Source organism: Pectinophora gossypiella, chromosome Z (assembly GCF_024362695.1).
Source record: "Pectinophora gossypiella chromosome Z, ilPecGoss1.1, whole genome shotgun sequence".
NCBI lineage: Eukaryota > Metazoa > Arthropoda > Insecta > Lepidoptera > Gelechiidae > Pectinophora > Pectinophora gossypiella.
In genome coordinates, this window is record NC_065433.1 from 17134221 (window position 1) to 17153533 (window position 19313).

General features: G+C 36.6%; 2 protein-coding genes across 12 annotated transcripts in view; one reads left to right on the forward strand and one right to left on the reverse strand.

Annotated features, from left to right (window-relative positions):
* Nucleotides 1–3328, reverse strand: part of LOC126380441 (protein furry) — a 78586-nt gene extending 75258 nt beyond the window's left edge. For all 11 annotated transcript variants that reach the window (XM_050029843.1, XM_050029834.1, XM_050029839.1 and 8 more), the window contains exons 1-8: nt 3153–3328; nt 2268–2314; nt 1758–1856; nt 1440–1661; nt 998–1149; nt 679–878; nt 274–489; nt 24–147 (exon numbers count right to left, since the gene is read on the reverse strand). In XM_050029843.1, coding sequence (XP_049885800.1) covers nt 24–147; nt 274–489; nt 679–878; nt 998–1149; nt 1440–1661; nt 1758–1827 — 984 coding nt within the window. In that variant the 5' untranslated portion in view covers nt 1828–1856; nt 2268–2314; nt 3153–3328. The remainder of the gene's footprint in view (nt 1–23; nt 148–273; nt 490–678; nt 879–997; nt 1150–1439; nt 1662–1757; nt 1857–2267; nt 2315–3152) is intronic.
* Nucleotides 3329–7966: 4638 nt separating this feature from the next.
* Nucleotides 7967–18385, forward strand: LOC126380464 (uncharacterized). Its single transcript, XM_050029893.1, has 9 exons — nt 7967–8048; nt 8357–8443; nt 8860–8995; nt 11341–11509; nt 12530–12718; nt 13540–13778; nt 14836–15042; nt 15578–15773; nt 16613–18385. The coding sequence occupies exons 2-9, from the start codon at nt 8366–8368 to the stop codon at nt 16746–16748; spliced, it is 1350 nt and encodes a 449-aa protein (XP_049885850.1). The 5' UTR covers nt 7967–8048; nt 8357–8365; the 3' UTR covers nt 16749–18385.
* Nucleotides 18386–19313: the final 928 nt, after the last annotated feature.

Sequence of the window (19313 nt, forward strand, 5' to 3'; positions counted from 1 at the left end):
GGAAATTTGTACGAGACAATCACCTTGAGTTCGGCAGTGAAACGCTTTCGAACTGATGCGAAACGTGATTGTGCGAGCACGCCAATTACTTCCGCGTACAGATCAGCTATTATGTGAACATTAGCGGCATTAGGGTTGGACTGTAATCTGTAATTAAAACAAGGCAACATTGTCACTATATAAAAAATACTAGAATCACTATGATATCAATAACATGCCTGCAAAGTTATCACAGACTGATAAGGATTGGAGTCATTTCAAAATAATACTGACCCTTCCTTATAATTAAATCGCTTGAAGGCTACATTTTCTATATATTGCACCAAATCCTCATGTCCTGGATGAAAAGGCAGCTGCTTCAGAACTTCAATAAGTGCGAGGCAAAACAGGAACTCTACTGCCAGGTCTCGTCGCTCGGCTTGCAGCTCTTCGCAACTGCGTTCTACGGTTTCAGTGCCCGCGCCGCTGCCTGACACTATGTAGATTATGCTAGGAAAGAAAAAGTTGAAATATTTGAAATAGAAAATAGAGAAGTCGCATACCCAAATACCCTAGCCACGGAAGAGAGAAAGACAAAAGTGGGATGCCTAATCGAGTAGATTGCATGTTAAGGCCCAAATATAATAATTGTGTTAAAAAATTACAGAACAACGATATCAATATGCTATGTCACTTTACCTTTTGTTCCTGAGGTCCTGGTGTGGTTTCTTTGCTTGTTCACTCAACTGAGGCGAATCGGCCATTTGTCTTTCTAACCAGCCGAATAAAGCACGTAGAAGAGATGGAAGGCAATGTTCGGCAACTGTGCCAAATGCTGATAATATTTGGTCTAATTGAGGGTCTTCACCACGTTGTAATGTTTTATTCAGTGGCTTTTCCTACAAATAATATATTTTAATTTTAATAAATAATAAAAATAACTGCAATAGAAAGAATTATTTGTTGGGGTATAGGTGCTTGTGACTTCATAAAAATTGATAACCAATAGTCTACAAACCTGTGGTTCAGCCATCACTGCTTCCATCTTCCTTTCAGCTTGTACGGTGAACTCCGTGAATAATAACCTCATCACATATTCACCAGGACGCAATTCTGAATCTAATGGTGGTACTACAGGACCTTTGTGAGAGCCCCATGGTAGCATTGACCCTAAACAAAGAACAACATTATCTAATTTTTCATTATAGTTAATAAACCCACTTCGTAAGCTACCCATTTTTTTAAAACAATATGTGAAATAAAACACATTATTTTAATAATCAGGATACTTAATATAAATTCTGAACGCATAAGTAATAAATGACCAACAACCCAATAAGGAAAATGTACCTATAATTAATAAATGAGGAAGATATAATATAAATATCACATAAACCAAAGTAGTACGTAGCCAAAGCAAGTAAAAAATAAAATTATATTTGACACATTCCATTACTAACCTCTAGTTGACACTAAAGAAGATGAAGTGTTCCCAATACTTCTCCAGTCATTAGATGTTGTAACTGGTGCTTTGTCTTGAATTGTAGGAGTTTGGTCAGTGATAGCAGCACCATCACAGTTGTTTGTTGAAGGAGAGTCCACATGGTCCTGTCGAGGGGGCTCAGAGAGCATGCTGCCCTCTGACTCTGCTTCACTCGATACCATTGATGATGGGGCGTCTTCTGTTATATTTGAGACATGTAAAATATATTAGTAAATATAGCACTTTATAAGAGTAGCATGATTTTTAGACTATACTTGTAATGATAAACCAATACCTGACATATCTTCCGGGTGTCCATCTGAAGGCACAGTGCTCAATGAATCAGACTCCTCGGATGTCATCATCTTGATCACTGATTTATCTTCTTCTGTGACTAAGAGAGAATAAAAATAAACTTCAGCGTTTAATCATGTTGCGTTTGTCCATATTTGAGTGTAGCCGGGCTGTGATTACAACCGGAACAAAAAATACAAATTAATGTGTCACTACCCATAGATAGCAATATGTTTATATTAAATATTAGTCATTGTATGAAGAGTATGAAGATATAATGCAGAATGTGGTTGAATGTGGAGTGGTCAAACTTCACATTGGACCACACATGAAGAAATTAATGAATACAACAATTTTGTTTAAGAAAATAGTTTTTAATAAAACATGCATATAGAAATTGGTCTTCCTGTAAAAACTGGAATTCAGTGTCTGCAACTTGATGATGATGATGTTTAAATGATTTGTTCCATAGTAGTGAGAGAGTATGAACATCATGTTTTTCGTTACATACCTTAAATCACATTGTTTGACTCATACGCATATGAAGAAGACACCATCCTAAAACAACAATTTACATAGAATAATTGTTTGTACAATCCAAAACTTTAAGATTAAGTTGTGAGTGAAATGGAAGAAAATATAATGCTGAGAAATCTTCCATTCACACTTAATATAATGGTTGTGAAATAATAATTATAGCATTATGTGTAAACAAATACAATAACATTTCAATTTAAAATTTTACATTCTACTTAGAACAATGGGATTTATGTTGTTGTTTGTATTAGCAGCAGCAAGACAGATATAGATTACTCAAGTTATGTCCCAGAACAATTTTTATGATAAAATTGTATGGAGAACTAGGTAACTCTTAAATACCTATGCACATTGATATTTTATAAGCAATGAAGTGACATGAAAGAGCAAATCAGTCAATTATAAAAACAGTTTATATTCACAACAATGCAGAAAAGAAAACTAGTATATCGCTGGAAGGTCATACGCCGCTATAATCAGAGAAACAGGAGTTATAGATGCCTATTAGCAACACAAAATCTGATTATAAAGAGACAATGACTTCCCTTAGACATTTTATAGCAAACATTTCACCCACAGCTCTTTGATTGATTAGAATATTTCTTCAGTTTAAATACGAGTATTGAACTAGTATTAGTAAAATAAGAGAAAATCTACACAACATTCTAAAAAGATGGTCGCGTTGTGAACAGTGAGAATTCGCCATTATTTTTTTACAGTTATGTGAACAACATTGCAAGCAAACGATGAATCACGTATGCTAAGGTTCATTATGTGGTACTATCTTTTAAAATATACGACAAATTATATATTTTAGTTTATAGGCACTAAGGTAATATGCGAAAATCGATGTATGTACCTGAAAACCATCTAAATCGTTGATGAAAAGTATTTCTTTGATGACATCATCCTTAAATACACTTGCTCTAAAACGATAATCGACAATTATCTCAAAATAAAATACACAAAAACAAAAGTAAGTTATATTTTCTTCACATGTAACAGAATCTCGCAACAAATTATTTACGTTTGACAATTTTGACATGGATAGTGATTGTGACACTTTTGCTTTAATTAGTATATAACTAAGTATCAATGACATGTAAGAATTTGGAAACACATCATCGTATGGTACCAATATTATTTAGTCGGATTATGTTGAACATCTTTCTTGTCTATAAGCAGACGTAAAATTGTTTATGGTAAAAAATACGTTCTGTTTTACGCAGTTTTATACGAAAGGTAGTTACTATATTCATGAAGCCCGTGTTGCTCTAACATCTTAATCTGAAAAAAAAAATACGTGGTAGGGTGAGTAAAAATTACATTTGTAGGTGTCTGTCCATTCTTCTTCTTGTCGTTTCGATGGCTTTCAGATTTTTTCAGCTCAGTATTCCGCCACTCGAACAGCATCTTCGGTGGCGCTCATCAGCCCCTCTCGCGTGCAGGTATATCTGTCCATTGCAGAGCCACAAACTCTTCAGAGCTTCAGAGGGTGTGAATCTTCGATTACCGGAACTTAATTTCTTTACCTTAAACGCAAAAATATCCTTGAATCTTCATTTTTCAAATATCGAGTTGATGAGAACGTAAGTTGGCGACATATGTAAGTATTCCTAGAAAACAATTTACAGACACGAGATAATAATTATTTGTTCCGGATAATTGATATACCTACCTATTCCAGATGTTACTTATTGTAAATTGATTGTATGGTAAAGGATAATAAAATTGAAACATTTTATTTGTGCCCTACATGTTGAAGAATGCATGAATTACTAAAAAAATATGTCAGTAAAATAAGATAAAATTTAAAGTGAAGATGATACATAAGCTCATGCCCGTAATCAATAACGGGGTGGACAGAGTTACAAGTAATCATAAGACAAGTTGCAGTTATTTTTGTGACAGGAAATTCTAAGATGGATTATAAAATAATAATGATTAAAGTAAAAATTTACTAATTAGCCCTTAGATGATTATAATCACTACCTTTGTTAACAGGAACCGGAAGAGAAGAGTATAAACCATAGCGTTATTTCCAGTTCCGGGCTCGCCGGAGGCCCATATTGCTCTATGTATGTATTACCTATAAGTAATATAAATACCTAACTAATAAGTCATTTTAATATTATTTTATTATTAAAGTAATAATTTGTCCTACTTATATTGATGACAATAAACACCTTTATTAGGTATTATAATATGTATTTCAATATCCTAGTTTCCCTAGACGACATTTTGAATTTTCCGATAAATGACGTGTCACAGGATAATACACTTCTCATCAAAAAAATCGAAACACTTCCGTTTTCATTGTTTCTGTCCGAATTTAACACAAAAAAGAATTCATACGATGAAAAAAAATACATAAATGTATAGCTGGCAGTTTGGCCATTACAGTAATAAGCGAAAATTCTAAATTCAAAATTAGAATTTCATTTGTTTATCTTATAAACGAAATGAATCACTGTTTTGAGACAAATGTGTGTTTAGGGTTGGAGTACATTTAGCGTTTAAAAACTAAAAATTGGCGCCTATCCTTAAACTTTTTGTTTTTTATTTCAATACTGTGACTTTGGGACGTCTGAAAAAAGGTTTTTTTTCTAAAACGTATGGATACTTCGCCCACAGAAGCCGCCCAAGTTGTGGCATTGCTGGATTCTGGCCTTAGTCAGCGTGTTGTGGCTGCAAGACTGCATCTAAGCCTGTCATCTGTTCATAGAGTCTATAAACGTTATCGGGAGACTGGTTTGTTCACGCGCCGTTCAGGATCTGGCAGGAATCGGGTCACTTCTGAGCGAGACGATCGATTTATTGTAACAACTTCTTTAAGAAATCGACGCCTTAACGCTTTTCAACTGCAGCAGCGGCTTCGTGTTGTACGAAGGGTGGCTGTAAGTGACTCTACAATTAGAAGAAGGTTGAAGGATCGTGGACTGGTACCGCATAAGCCAGCAAATGGGCCGAAATTAACTGCAGACCATCGAAGAGCGCGCCTTAACTTTGCACGTGAGCACCTAAATTGGTCATACCTACAGAACCGCCACCATAGCTGACCTTTTCTTCAATGCAGCATTGTGCATAGCGTTCTCCGTCTCTTCTGTAGACCTTGTTCCTTCCGTCGTTACCATACAGCATAATTTTACACTCATCAGAAAAGAGAACTTTGCTCCACTGTAGGTATGACCAATTTAGGTGCTCACGTGCAAAGTTAAGGCGCGCTCTTCGATGGTCTGCAGTTAATTTCGGCCCATTTGCTGGCTTATGCGGTACCAGTCCACGATCCTTCAACCTTCTTCTAATTGTAGAGTCACTTACAGCCACCCTTCGTACAACACGAAGCCGCTGCTGCAGTTGAAAAGCGTTAAGGCGTCGATTTCTTAAAGAAGTTGTTACAATAAATCGATCATCTCGCTCAGAAGTGACCCGATTCCTGCCAGATCCTGAACGGCGCGTGAACAAACCAGTCTCCCGATAACGTTTATAGACTCTATGAACAGATGACAGGCTTAGATGCAGTCTTGCAGCCACAACACGCTGACTAAGGCCAGAATCCAACAATGCCACAACTTGGGCGGCTTCTGTGGGCGAAGTATCCATACGTTTTAGAAAAAAAACCTTTTTTCAGACGTCCCAAAGTCACAGTATTGAAATAAAAAACAAAAAGTTTAAGGATAAGCGCCAATTTTTAGTTTTTAAACGCTAAATGTACTCCAACCCTAAACACACATTTGTCTCAAAACAGTGATTTATTTCGTTTATAACATAAACAAATGAAATTCTAATTTTGAATTTAGAATTTTCGCTTATTACTGTAATGGCCAAACTGCCAGCTATACATTTATGTATTTTTTTTCATCGTATGAATTCTTTTTTGTGTTAAATTCGGACAGAAACAATGAAAACGGAAGTGTTTCGATTTTTTTGATGAGAAGTGTAGTTATCTCTTTTGATATTGACGGGTGTAGGCCGCCTTTATGCCCAAGTGCGGTTCGGGATGTACTCAGAAACCACAAATACGAATTATTTGGTTGGTGTCTTCGGCCACGCCTTACTTCGCTCTACATTTCTTAAACTGTTATCTATATCCACACATCCTCCTATTCTTAACCCACTCTATGTGGAGTCGGCACAACATATAGGTATTTATTCCTCTTCCAGTAATCACACTTTAAACACACATCCTTCTTTACACAATCCATCCACATTACTATTTATTTTATTATTATTTTTATTTATTTACTTAGTTATTTATTGTACACAGGTTAACACAGAAACTCAATACGACAACAAGAGTCTCTAGTCTTACAGATTTGGAAAAGATAAACATACTTACCTACAAACGTAAAATTGCACCCAAGATACGTTATTTAACGCGGTAGGCAGGGCCATAAGTAAGTACGTAATCAGGGGGTTAAAAAGACGACATTTGTTTGCATTGCGCACTTACTTTTATATGCGCAAATGTCAATTAGCAATATTGCTTTTTTAAGCTGAATTGCTTCGATGTCGCCTTTTAACCCCCGTGAAGACTACCTACTTGCAGCCAAATTTAATACTTACGAAGTCATCCTCATTGGTTTTTAAAAGATGTGTTGCTGTTGCAGTTTCTTGTCATTTCTTCTCCTCAGCCATAACACCTTGCGAAATGACGTAAATTCAAAAATGTTACATTGACCTTCAACAAGTTTATCCATGATAATTAGGTACGTTGAATAAATGATTCTGATTTCTGTCACAAAGTGATCTCGAGATGTAAGTATTATCTTATGAAGCAGCCATCGTTCATGTATCCAATGATCTATCTTGCTTGTTACTTACTGTGTTTCTTATACTCCTAGTCCAATAAGTAAGTACAGTCATGAGCAATATCATGTACCCACTTTACAACCAAGTCGCGTTAACATATTTGACATTTAGTGAGACTTACAATTCAGTTTGTCCAAAAAGTTAATGTGACTTGATACTAAAGTGTATACGTATTAATGTCCGTGACCGTTACTTACTTACCCTATCTATGTATGGTTACGAGTACTAATATGTATGCACTTTGATACCATGTCGCATTAACTTTTTTGACAAATTAAAGTCTCATTCAATATGTCAAATGTGATAGTGCGGCAGGGTTCTTAGGTGGGTACATGACTGTACAATATTGACATAACATAAGCACGCATCACGCCTATATCCCCGAAGGAGTGGGCAGAGAAGATATACCTACATCCATTCTTCGGCAGCTATCTTTAAGTCCCATGTAAGTAACTCATAATGTCGGAATCAGAGGTTGGAATCGAACCAGTGACAATATGATGGAAATCATGCGTACTCTGAACAGGGCAAAGCTATCCAGTAATATTAAGAGCCCAGTCTTCGAATGCAGAATTCAGTATTTCTTTCACCCCTTTCGGGAAGCACCACATTGAAGTCACTATACCTGAACAACCTCGTACACAAAAATAACATCTCGATGAGCACAGTTGTAAGAATTTAAAGACGCATTTAGTCACTTCATTAGCTACCTACATGCACCTAAATAATTACCCTATTAGGTAGCCCAATTACGAAATAAAGGTGAGCTATGAGTTCACACACGCATAGCTGTGTCTGTTATACCAAAACAAGCTTGTACACAAACGAAAGCCGATGGTGTAGGTGGAAGGAAGTCAGTTGTATGGAAAGCCTCGCGGTGGTTGGTCGTGGGAGTGTCGCCTGTCTTCACTCGACGTGTATCGCTCCTCGCTTACAATCGTAGGTAAGAAGCCGTATCAACTCAATGCGCTTTATTGACCCACAGGAAATTGTAACAGTCGCCACTTAGCCAGTTTATCGACCTTATAGTGCTATGGAAGTAGGGACGTGCATAATAAACGACCGGTATATTTACTATTAGAAATACTTATTTTACTCGTCTAATTTAGATTCCGTGATTAAAACCTGTTTTGGTCCAGTTTTCGTTTAACATCTATTACGAAAACTTTGTCTTTTTATAACTCAAATACTTTAGCTTAAACGTTTTTACTTGCGGTGTTTTTGGTGACTCTTGTTTATTTTTTTTTACAGAAAACGAAAATGTCGAAGAATGGGTCGGAAGCCAAACCTACGTCAAGTAAACAAGCTACTGAAACTACTCCTCTTGTTTCCAAAGACGTAAGTACTTTTTATAAATTACATGATTGAAATATGAGAATTGATAATAGGATCATATCTCTGTTAGGCCATAATATAGTTTTTCCTATGGCAATTCGAGTCGATGTTAGAGTATTGAGTAACGCTATGCGAGTCCAATGTTAAACCACAGATCAGCTTGTCAAGGTAAATTACGGTAGATGCACACTTTTGTATAATTTATGACTGAACCAAGTGGTCGACAAAGGAACTGATTTTATTGCACCCAATTTTGATTGGATTGAAACGCCTTACAACTCTTATAATTTATGAAATGCCTCCCCTGAATACACTGGAGAGGATGAAGCGTAGTTACTTGAACTTGTTGCTCTACTGCTTTTATGTTACTTAGGTTTTATATGTATCATAGCAGTTTCTTCATGGTTTTATATTACCAGGGAGGGGATAATGGGGATGACCCCTCTGCAAAAATCGAGGGCGGTGGGCTTTCCGTGAAGCAGACGGCATTGCTGGTGGCAGGCGAGATGGCCGGCAGCGGAGTCCTGGCTCTACCTAGAGTACTCGTCAAAACAGGTAATATATACATATAGCACACGTTTATTACACTGTCTTGCGAGTATTACGCTATGCATATTCTCAAGCCATTTCTTAAACTTTTTCTCGTAATGTCAATGATCTACCTCATCAACCCTGGTATCGTAAGTAAAACCTTTAAAAATAAATTAAAAGTAATGTCAGAACAGACTTCCGTATGGTTGACCGAAACACTTTTCAGGCTTTTAATGTTTAAAAAGTTTAATCTAGATTGTAGAAGGCAATTTATGGCGAAAACAGAATGCGATTTTTTTTTAACCCAATACGATTTCCGGGTGTGAGTTTATGTATGTATATTGTGTATGTATTCCTATACCTATGGAGCTCTGGCAATAACCATTAGACCTATAGTATTTTGATTGGCATTTAAACAACACAATTACCGTGATTTTAGTTTACCTACCTACTTAGGATACAATACAAAATTGTATTATGTTAATGAATCGATGATGGTCGTTACGATCTCCAAGTAAAATGGCAACGTAGGTATTTGGGAGCAGTCCTTGAAGTATACCTACATAGTGACAGATCTGTGCCTGTTTTAGTAAAACTACAGACATTACGACAGAACAAAGAGCTCCATGTTTGAAAAATATTGTGTTATCAGTTCTTGCGATAAGCGAATGTATAATAACTACCTATTAACTGACAAATTGAATTGTTTTAACCGGACACCGAGCAGCGAAGAGAAGCGATTTTAATAATTTTGAATATTTTCACTAGCATAATCGACATTCCGGAAAAGGCCATGTGTATTTAGACATACTTATCAAAAGGTATCACCAAAATAAAAACATCGACCTCCCAACGGAGAACGGTATCCGAAGCTAATGTACTATGCCGTATCATTTAATTGTTGCACTTTCCTATGCATGTGTTTTCTGTTTCATTTTTCCAAAGTCTGTTAGAAAGAAACAAAATACTTACAACATTTTTGTGGCCGTCAAACAACTATTTAATGAGGTCGTCCAACGTACCTTTTTCGTTGGTTTTTGATCGTCAGTTTCTAGTATTTTCTTTGCTTAACATTATGAAACTAATGTCAAAAGATTATTCGTCGTATGTACTTACTTAATAATAATATATTATCCATAATGAGTATATAGGTAGGTACCTGCTATATATACAATAAAAACAAAACTTTGTCTATCTTCAATACCTTCCGCTGGTATCTATTTGTAATGCTTTTTTTTAAAACATTTCTTTAAATAAAAAAAATAAAAAATACAGTTAAGTAGACCAGATACCTAATTATCAATAAAAATTCCACCTAGCCTAGTATACAGACGAACTTTCCGTCGCGTTATGAAATCGTTAATTTGGACATTATATTTTCATTAACTGGCCGCAAAACAACCTCAGTTTTTATGACAAAACTGGTTTTATGATAAAATAATTCAATGATGTTTTTCAACTTAAAAAGATAAGCAAGTTATTAAAAGAAACGTCAGATCGTAATAGGTAGGTAACCTAAACGTGAAATATTTCACAAGCAGGCGAAAATCCTTGCAGACGTCATCTCTTGAAAACATTATTGCCTAATTAGATTGCGATCTGTCGTAACTACGTCACTTAAATTATATCTAACCTAACATAACCTACTTAAACAATATATTATGCAGGCATGCACCAAAAAGGAGCTTAATTTTTAACGGGTACAGACAACCCATAAACTCACGTTGACTTGCCTAAAATGAAAAGTTAATTATTAGATTTAATGTAATAAACGTGGTAATAAACGTAGAATCACAAAATATACGTAGATTATACAGTGTGTTAATGACATCGTAACGAAAACTTTGAGGGATGATTCAGGCCATGATTCTGAGTTGATATCAAATAGAATTTTCTGTCGCAAAAGTATGGAACGGACAATAATTAAAAAAAAAACAAAAAGAAACCCTGAATTTTCAAAATTTCACTTAATATCAATTCAGAATCATGGTCTGAATCATCCCCCTCAGTATTCGTTACGGTGTCACTAACACCCATACCCACTTGTATGGCTACCTGTATGTACTAGTACGGGGTGTAAGTGACATCGTAACGAATACTGAGGGGCTGATTGCTCATTATTCTGAGTTAATATTAAGTGGAACTTTTGATTGTAAATGAAAATAATAAAAAAAACTTAGAATCGTGGTCAGAATCATCCTCCTCAGTCTTCGTTACTATGTCACTAACACCCTGTATAGGTACCTACCGACTTCAGAAGGTACTTGGACTATGTAAAACTATGCAAAAATAAAATTTGGCAATATTTGCGAATGCGAAGTATTTTTCGTCTGAAAGGTGATTGATTTTATATAATGGTCTGATTTCAGGATGGTTTGGCGTGCCACTTATAATCTTGATGTGTGCGATTGCCGCGTTCAGCGGAAAACGACTCGGCGACTGTTGGTCCATCATCGAGGCTAGAGACCCTGAAATGAGGAGCAGAAAGAGGAATCCATATGCGATAATAGCTGACCAAGCGCTTGGGAAGACTTGGAGGTAAGACTAGTATTTTCCATTCTAATATAGAGCCAATTTCAGCAACTGCTCAGTCCGGTTGCTCAGGTAAGTACCTACCTAGAAAGATCGATGATCTGTGATATGCTCTTGCATTCTCTTAGAACAAGTCGATTGACAGAGATATTATATAAGTTTGGTGAACAAGCAAAATATCGAAACAACAAGTTTAGTGCCTATACCTACATTAAAGTGTTGTTAAACAGCACCATGACATATAATTTATCAAGATTGTCACACATCCTACTGTGTGAATAGTACAATGCAGAGATAGCTTAGGCAAACACTGCACAGTTGTAAACTTTACCTGATATAAACATCTAAGATAGAAGCAAGCATAACGTTGCATTAAAACGTTTATAAAATCTATATAACGAGAAATTCAATTTTTTTAACGCTGTCTAACTTAATATAATTTAAAGTACCTAATCGGATATTCATTAGTCCTGTTTGACTTGAATATCGACTTTTTTACTAATCTACAAGGTTAGATCTTAGGCTCTAGGCACCATCTACTTATTCTACATTTGTGAAGAAATACCTATATAGCTTATATTTATAAGAACAGTTTATTCTTAGGCTTGTTTTAAAAGGAGCTAATTTAAAATAGGAACAGATAACGATGTCGATTCGTTAATGATGTTATGGATATACTATTGATGTCCTTGGTATCTACGGAGGATGACTAAATATGTATGTGTCGCAGTTAGATAGGATAATTATATGTATACTGGGATATAGATACCTAATTATATTACGACAAAAACTATGTTACTACGACATATGCATAAACTGAAGTTACATACCTTTCTCGAGATTACTGCGGAAGGTTAACTTACATATAACGTTAAAATGTGTTTCGATTTATTTATTTCCTGTCTCAGTAATTTTGATTATTTTTATTTCATGCGGATTTTTCTTGTTTATTGAAACTTAAGGCACAGGATATGTATGGTATGATGTTTAAGAAGGCTAATAGGTATTCTTGATGTTTTTCCATAGCGTGATAGTGTCAATGGCGATCATAGTGACGTTATTCGGGGCGTCTGTGGTGTACCTCCTCCTGGCTTCGCAGATTATAGAACAGGTGTTCCGCTTGCTCCTGCCCAATGTGACGTTCTGCGCATGGTACCTGATTGTTACGGGCGCCATGACACCGCTCCTACTCTTCAAATCGCCGAAAGATTTCTCGTAAGTACTTATTTTCTCTTTGAGTTCAGAAAATTGTACCTGATGGGTAAAATCCGCGTCGTGAAATCTTACAAGTTGATTTTTGGCCTATTTCCTGACTGTGCCCACTTAGTCCCTACCCCTAAAAGGATTAAGGTCGTCAGTTTATTTGTGTTTAGTATGTTATACGTATAGTACACTGTGTGTATACAGAGTGTTAGTGACAGCGTTACGAAAAGCCCTTACAAGTACGTACAGGTAGTGATACTAGTAGGTATGGGTGTTAGTGACACCGTAACGAATACTGAGGGTGATGATTCAGACCATGATTCTGTGAAGTAATGGAGTTTTTCGTCGCAAAAGTATAGAACTGAAAATAATAAAAAAACACTAATATTTTCATGAATTTTCCGACCGGGAAATTTTACTTGATATCAACTCAGAAACATGGTCAGAATCATCACCCTCAGTATTCGTTACGGTGTCACTAACACCCATACCTACTGGTATCACTACCTGTACGTACTTGTAAGGGCTGTAAGTGACATCGTAACGAATACTGAGGGGGGTGATTCAGCTCATTATTCTGAGTTAATATCAGGTGGAGTTTCCCATCGCAAAAGTATAGAATTGAAAGTTCCACTTGATATTAACTCAGAATCATGGTCTGAATCATCCCCCGTGGTATTCGTTACTGTGATTTTGAAAACATAATACATACTTACTTATACAACTTGATTGGCTGAAAAATACTGGCACTTGACCTTTCCGTAGGATGTCTTACGCAATTAGACTTAATAATTTGTTTGTGTAAAAACATTAATCTTATTTTATTGTCGTAGTTTCATCGGCCTCATAGCGTTTGGCTCGACTGTGGCAGCTTGCATCCTCTATTTCATCCAGATGATGAATGACATAAGACCATTGGTATTCCGCTACGGTATCCACGGTTTCCAAGACTTCTTCCTGGCATTTGGCACCATAATGTTTGCGTTCGGAGGCGCGTCTACATTCCCCACAATCCAAAACGACATGGATGATAGGACAAAGTTCAGTAAGAGCATCATGTTCAGTTTCTTTGGTGAGTATCAGCTTGATTATATTTTACGAGTATGATTGATTCTTTGTTCATGTACCAATTTACAAATCATAAGGTTTAGAAAGCCTTACTTACTTGGTGGTACCTACTCCATAAAATTACTTAAGTAAGTAATTAATTATTGAAAAGGGTGATTTTTTCTACCTCTATAACAAGCGGTGGGGCCAATTTATTTTTAACGATAAAGCGACTATGCGTTATCTTTCTGACGATTGAACACAGTGAAGTGGTTCCTTTATTTGTAGCTAACACTTTATCAAAATGACTAAGTAGGGCACTTTAATAAGTCAACCAAATGTTTCTTTTTTCTTGCTCGCATTTTCTGACGTAGCTCAGTTGATGGAGTTGTAAGGTATTACTCTGTTTCAGTTATTTACCTATAGACGGGTGAATTTTTGATAGATTTTACGTAAGTACCTCAGTGGTTACGTAATTCAGTTGAAAGTATTTTTAATTATAAAACAACAATACTTAATTGTGATTATGGCACGTTTTTGTTCATCTAATTGAGTGGTCTATCTAGGACATCCATGGGGCCGACACCACAGTCGCGCCACCTACAAAATGTATGCAGTTCACACCTGAACTAATAACAGCAGGTGAAGTAAGCACTATACAACTGCATATCTACATTTTGATGTTTGCGAGGCTGTGGTTGCGCTTCCATGGTGTCCTAGTAAGATATAAGCCTTTATTTCGTAGCCAACACTTCAGAGAAGAACGTATAAAATGCGCTATCGAAAAAATATAAAAATAAACTTACAAGAATTCACCCTGGGTCGTGTACTAGGTGCAAAGTAAATTATGAAATTCTGATTACTAAATAAAGACAGATCTGGAACTATCGAAAAACGTTTTCTGTTTTCTATTGAACTTATTTATGAATTTTAATCAACAAAACTTAATAATAAGTCCGACATTTTATACGACGTCACAGTGTGCTTTTTCATACAAATTCCATAGTAAATTTGTGTTGTGACGTTTAGTAAAAAGTAACTGATTTGACTAGTTGAAAACTAGCCTATGTTCTGTTTTGTAGCAATCCTGGCGTTGTACCTGCCTATTGCTGTCGGAGGGTACGCCGTGTATGGCGAGGCAGTGGCTCCGAATGTCGCTGTATCGTTATCAGCCACGCCCCTGACGCTAGTTGGTAACATTCTGATGGCTGTGCACCTCGTATCCGCCTTCATCATCATCATTAACCCCGTTTGCCAGGAGATGGAGGAGCTTTATGACGTGCCTAGAGGTGTGTATTTCAATTCTTCTGCTTCTATCGTATAGTTCTGAGAAGATTTACCAACCTCACCAACCCTGGTGTGAAGGTTATTATTGAGCAGTCAGTGCAATGTCCTACCCAAACTAGGGATCATAAAGTGATTTTTGTGATATGTCCCTAACGGAATTCGAACCCGGGACCTCCGGACCATGAGTCCAACGCTCAACCACTGGATTTCAGAGGCCGTGTATTTTAATTAAGCCAGTTATGTTAAAAGTTAGACGATTGCGACTGCGAAATTATCTATCGTACAATAAACCTAGCAAGCTTAGTTACGTCATAGTACGTGCTTCGTATGATAAATACGATATCTAGGAATATTGTTTTTATTTGCTATGTCTGATTAAAATATTATTTGGTAGGTAGGTATGGGTTTGCATTGTGAGTTTGGTTAGGACGCAGGTACGTTAAGTTAGAGATTTAATTGTATATGTAATTGTTTGTACTAAGTATGTCTATGAGCAATATATGAAGGTATTTATGCGACACGTCCGTACATTTACAGACTCCCTTGGCTGGCGCATGGGCGTCCGCATTTCCATCATGTTGGGCATCCTGTTCATCGGCGAGAGCATCCCTCGGTTCTACACGATCCTGGCGCTTGTCGGAGGCACCTCTGTGGCGCTGCTCACCTTCATCCTTCCTTCCTTCTGCTACATCAACCTCATCAACCAGCCCCCGAGAGAGGGACAAGCCGCTATGTACGTACTTTTGTTTTGTAAATTGTTTGTTGTTATATTTATAAGAATAACGATCGCGGACACCTTAATAATCACAGGATTTTTATGTATAATAAATAACATGGTATATTTTAACCGCGGAGGAAAGACTTACCTACTAATACATTGTTTTAAGTTTACGCGGTTATTATCATAATTAAAACATAATAACGGGTTCTTACCGCGTTTAAATGGGGATATGAGACTCCCGATATTTCGACACTGTTGCAAGTTCCAACAATCCAATCTCATCAGTCATCCCGTGATCATGGCATTTGCAACAGTGTCGAAATATCGGGAGTCTCATATCCCCATTTAAACGCGGTAAGAACCCGTTATTATGTGTTTTAATTACCTACTAATTCCTATATAGTCATAAATACCAAAAATTATCGTATTAAAGTAAGTAAAGCCCTCTAAACTTAAGGTATGTGCGTGCATCTTCGTTGAAATCCTATATGCTGGCCCCCAAGTAAAATGATACTAATCTTTAGGACGCTCACCGTACTATATGGGTTTATTGATGGTGTTACTAACGGGTCATTGAACTCTGAATAAAGTAATAACTTAGTAATTGTAAGTTGTATGAGTACTTATTCGTTGGATACATTGAAGTTTATATATCAAGTACCTATCCATTATAAATATTCTAGTTGTTGGTGATTCTTAGTTGAGAAACTGAATTATTCTTGTTAAGGAATAATAGCTCTTCCTTCTAATAATACTATTTTTGATAGTTTTTATAAACTACCTCCATCTACTACTTATTACTTATTTTACAAAAGAAGGATGTTTAAAATTAAAACTTTGCTTGTTTCCAGTGAGACACCCGGCTGGATAAAAATGTTATGCTGGGAAGTGATTGGCTTGGGAGTGCTTGGGGGTATAGCTGCTACCTTCAGCGCAGTCAGCGCCATATTCAGCACCTCCCAAGCTACGCCTTGCTACCTCAGATAGACTAGTCTTCATCCCTTCATCCAGACTAACCGCAACATTCACCACATCGATAAACTATTGAATGGACGCACTCTGGAAGTACTAAATGAAATGCCATTTTTTTTTATTAATAGACGCATAATTTTTAAAAACATGATCCATAATAGGTCGATATAATTTCGCATGGACAAGAGGAGGGGTGTGAAATAGTTAACAGGCTCGTCCCGGCTTGACAAGTCCCGTCCGAGACAGATTTTTTTTTTTAATTTAAATTTTCTCTTTTTAAAAGCACTTGCATATCGTGCCTTACATGACTCAATGGGGCGTTCACGAACATCATAATGCGTTCAGTCTGTTCTGTCGCAGATGTGTAATTTAACTATGGCTTCAGTACCTAACAATAGTACGAGTAGTAGTGATGTTCGTCTCTCATGGCAGTAAACATTACACGCGGAATTGATACGTATATATTTCTTATTCTTTCGTGTCCTTTATTATCCATGATCCACCTCATAGTCGTGGCAATAAAAAGACCCATAATTTTCTTTCATAACTTACTGTTAAAACATATGGCTATGCAGGTAGAACACGGGGAAAAAAGTCCCCGTGCTTCACCTGGGTGGACTATGACGTGGACCACGGGTAATAGAGGTATTCGTCAGGTCAACATTGTTATTGATATGAGTATGTTTATTATTAGGTAAAGGTAATTGAGAATTTAGTATCACAAACAGAACATAATAAAACAAATACAATTCTACTACTAAAATATGAATACACAATACGACAAAAAATAAAAATACTTAAATAAAATATTGTAGCAGGCATCCCTGCTTAGTGGAAAAGCATCGAGGTGCCCATGATACTCACCAAGTTGCCATGTTGAATGGCGATGGACATTTGCATCAGGTATAATATGGAGCAAGCATCACACCACTCTCTCGTAACCGATGCCCAATCTCCTTCACAAAGTTAAGGGCCTCCGATCTATTAAGTTTTATATTTTGAAGCTTACTTGTTCAACGCCGACTATGATATTAGCCGACTGGTCAGTATCCAGAAAACCATCCGTGCGTTATAAGTTCCGTTTTATATCGGTATTACCGATATCAAATCCGCTTCTGACGTCGTCATGTGAAAATCGCTTTAGTACCTACAAAATGTTCATCATCTCCCTAGCATTATCCCGTTTTCCACAGGGTCCGCTTACCTAACGTGAAGATTTGACAGGTCCGGTGTTTTACAGAAGCGACTGCCTGTCTGACCTTCTAACCCGCGAAGGGAAAACCAGCCCAATACAGGATAGGTCACATACCTCCGAAAATGCATTTCTCGGAAATGTGGTTTCCTCACGACGTTTTTCCTTCACCGCTGAGCACGCGATAATCATAAAACCCACAAAATTTACCTACAGAATGTTATTTATTATAATTGTTTGGACCGGTTTATGAAGATTTTGCACATGTTTATTTTGACAAAGTACAACCTATATGTATTTACAATATTTTAGTGGAGAGAATTATTCGTGTTCATTTTTTTATTTACTCTATGTTTGTGTAGTATGTAAGTGCCATGTAATCTATAAGAGAAAACCATTTTTTGTAGTAGTCGTTTTATAGTAATCAAAATGAGTTTTTAATAAAACGTTTTTTTTTAGTTTTGTTATTATTTTCGATTAATCTTTCGAACGCCGGAACGCGGATCTCGACCAGACACAATGTAAAATCTATTGTGTCTGGTATCTCGGCATATGAGAGGTTAAGTTTACTTTGGCCCTCCAGCTCACCATGTTTTTTGAATTGTATATTTAGCTAATTACAAATGTACTTTGAGCGAGCTTAATTTACCTACCTCACTCCCGCCGACTGAGGTCACTTTCGTCTATTTAAGCCGTAAGCCGACATGGAGACGGTAGGTACCTAGTCATATAAATGCTATAGCATTTGTAATTGGGTCGTTCAACTAGGTTCAAGATAAATTATGAAATTCTGATTACTAAATAAAGACATATCTAGAACTATCGAAAAACATTGTCTTTTTGCCATTTATCTTATTTTTTAATTTTAATCTAGAAAACCGTAATAATAAGTCCGATATTTTATCACGTTTTCCTATGACGTCACACTGTGCTATTTCGTACAAACTCCACAGTAATTTTGTGTTTTGACGTTTAGTAAAAAGTAACTGATTTAACTAGTTGGAAACTAGCCTACTGTTCACAGGTTTTGTAACAAGTTATTATTTTGTTAGGTATAATAATTATCACGAAACAGCGTAGGTACCTATCATGTAACAGAGGGTACTATAGAACGATTATTTCCCAGCTGTATTCTTGATTCGTGACTTTTATTGTTTAACATCATCATCATCACTAATATAAGAGCCACGCTCTTGTCGGTGTAGCATTCTCCATGCTACTCATTTTGGGAAAAATACGGCAGTGGTTTCCCTTTTGCTTTCTGGCCCGCAGTAGGTACTCTGTCTGACGCGAGTGGGATGTCGCCCAGAGTAGTCTATTTCAAAGCCGTACTAGGACTCTTGTCCTCCGTCTCTGAATAGTATTGACAGTTCTAGGTTCCAGGTTTT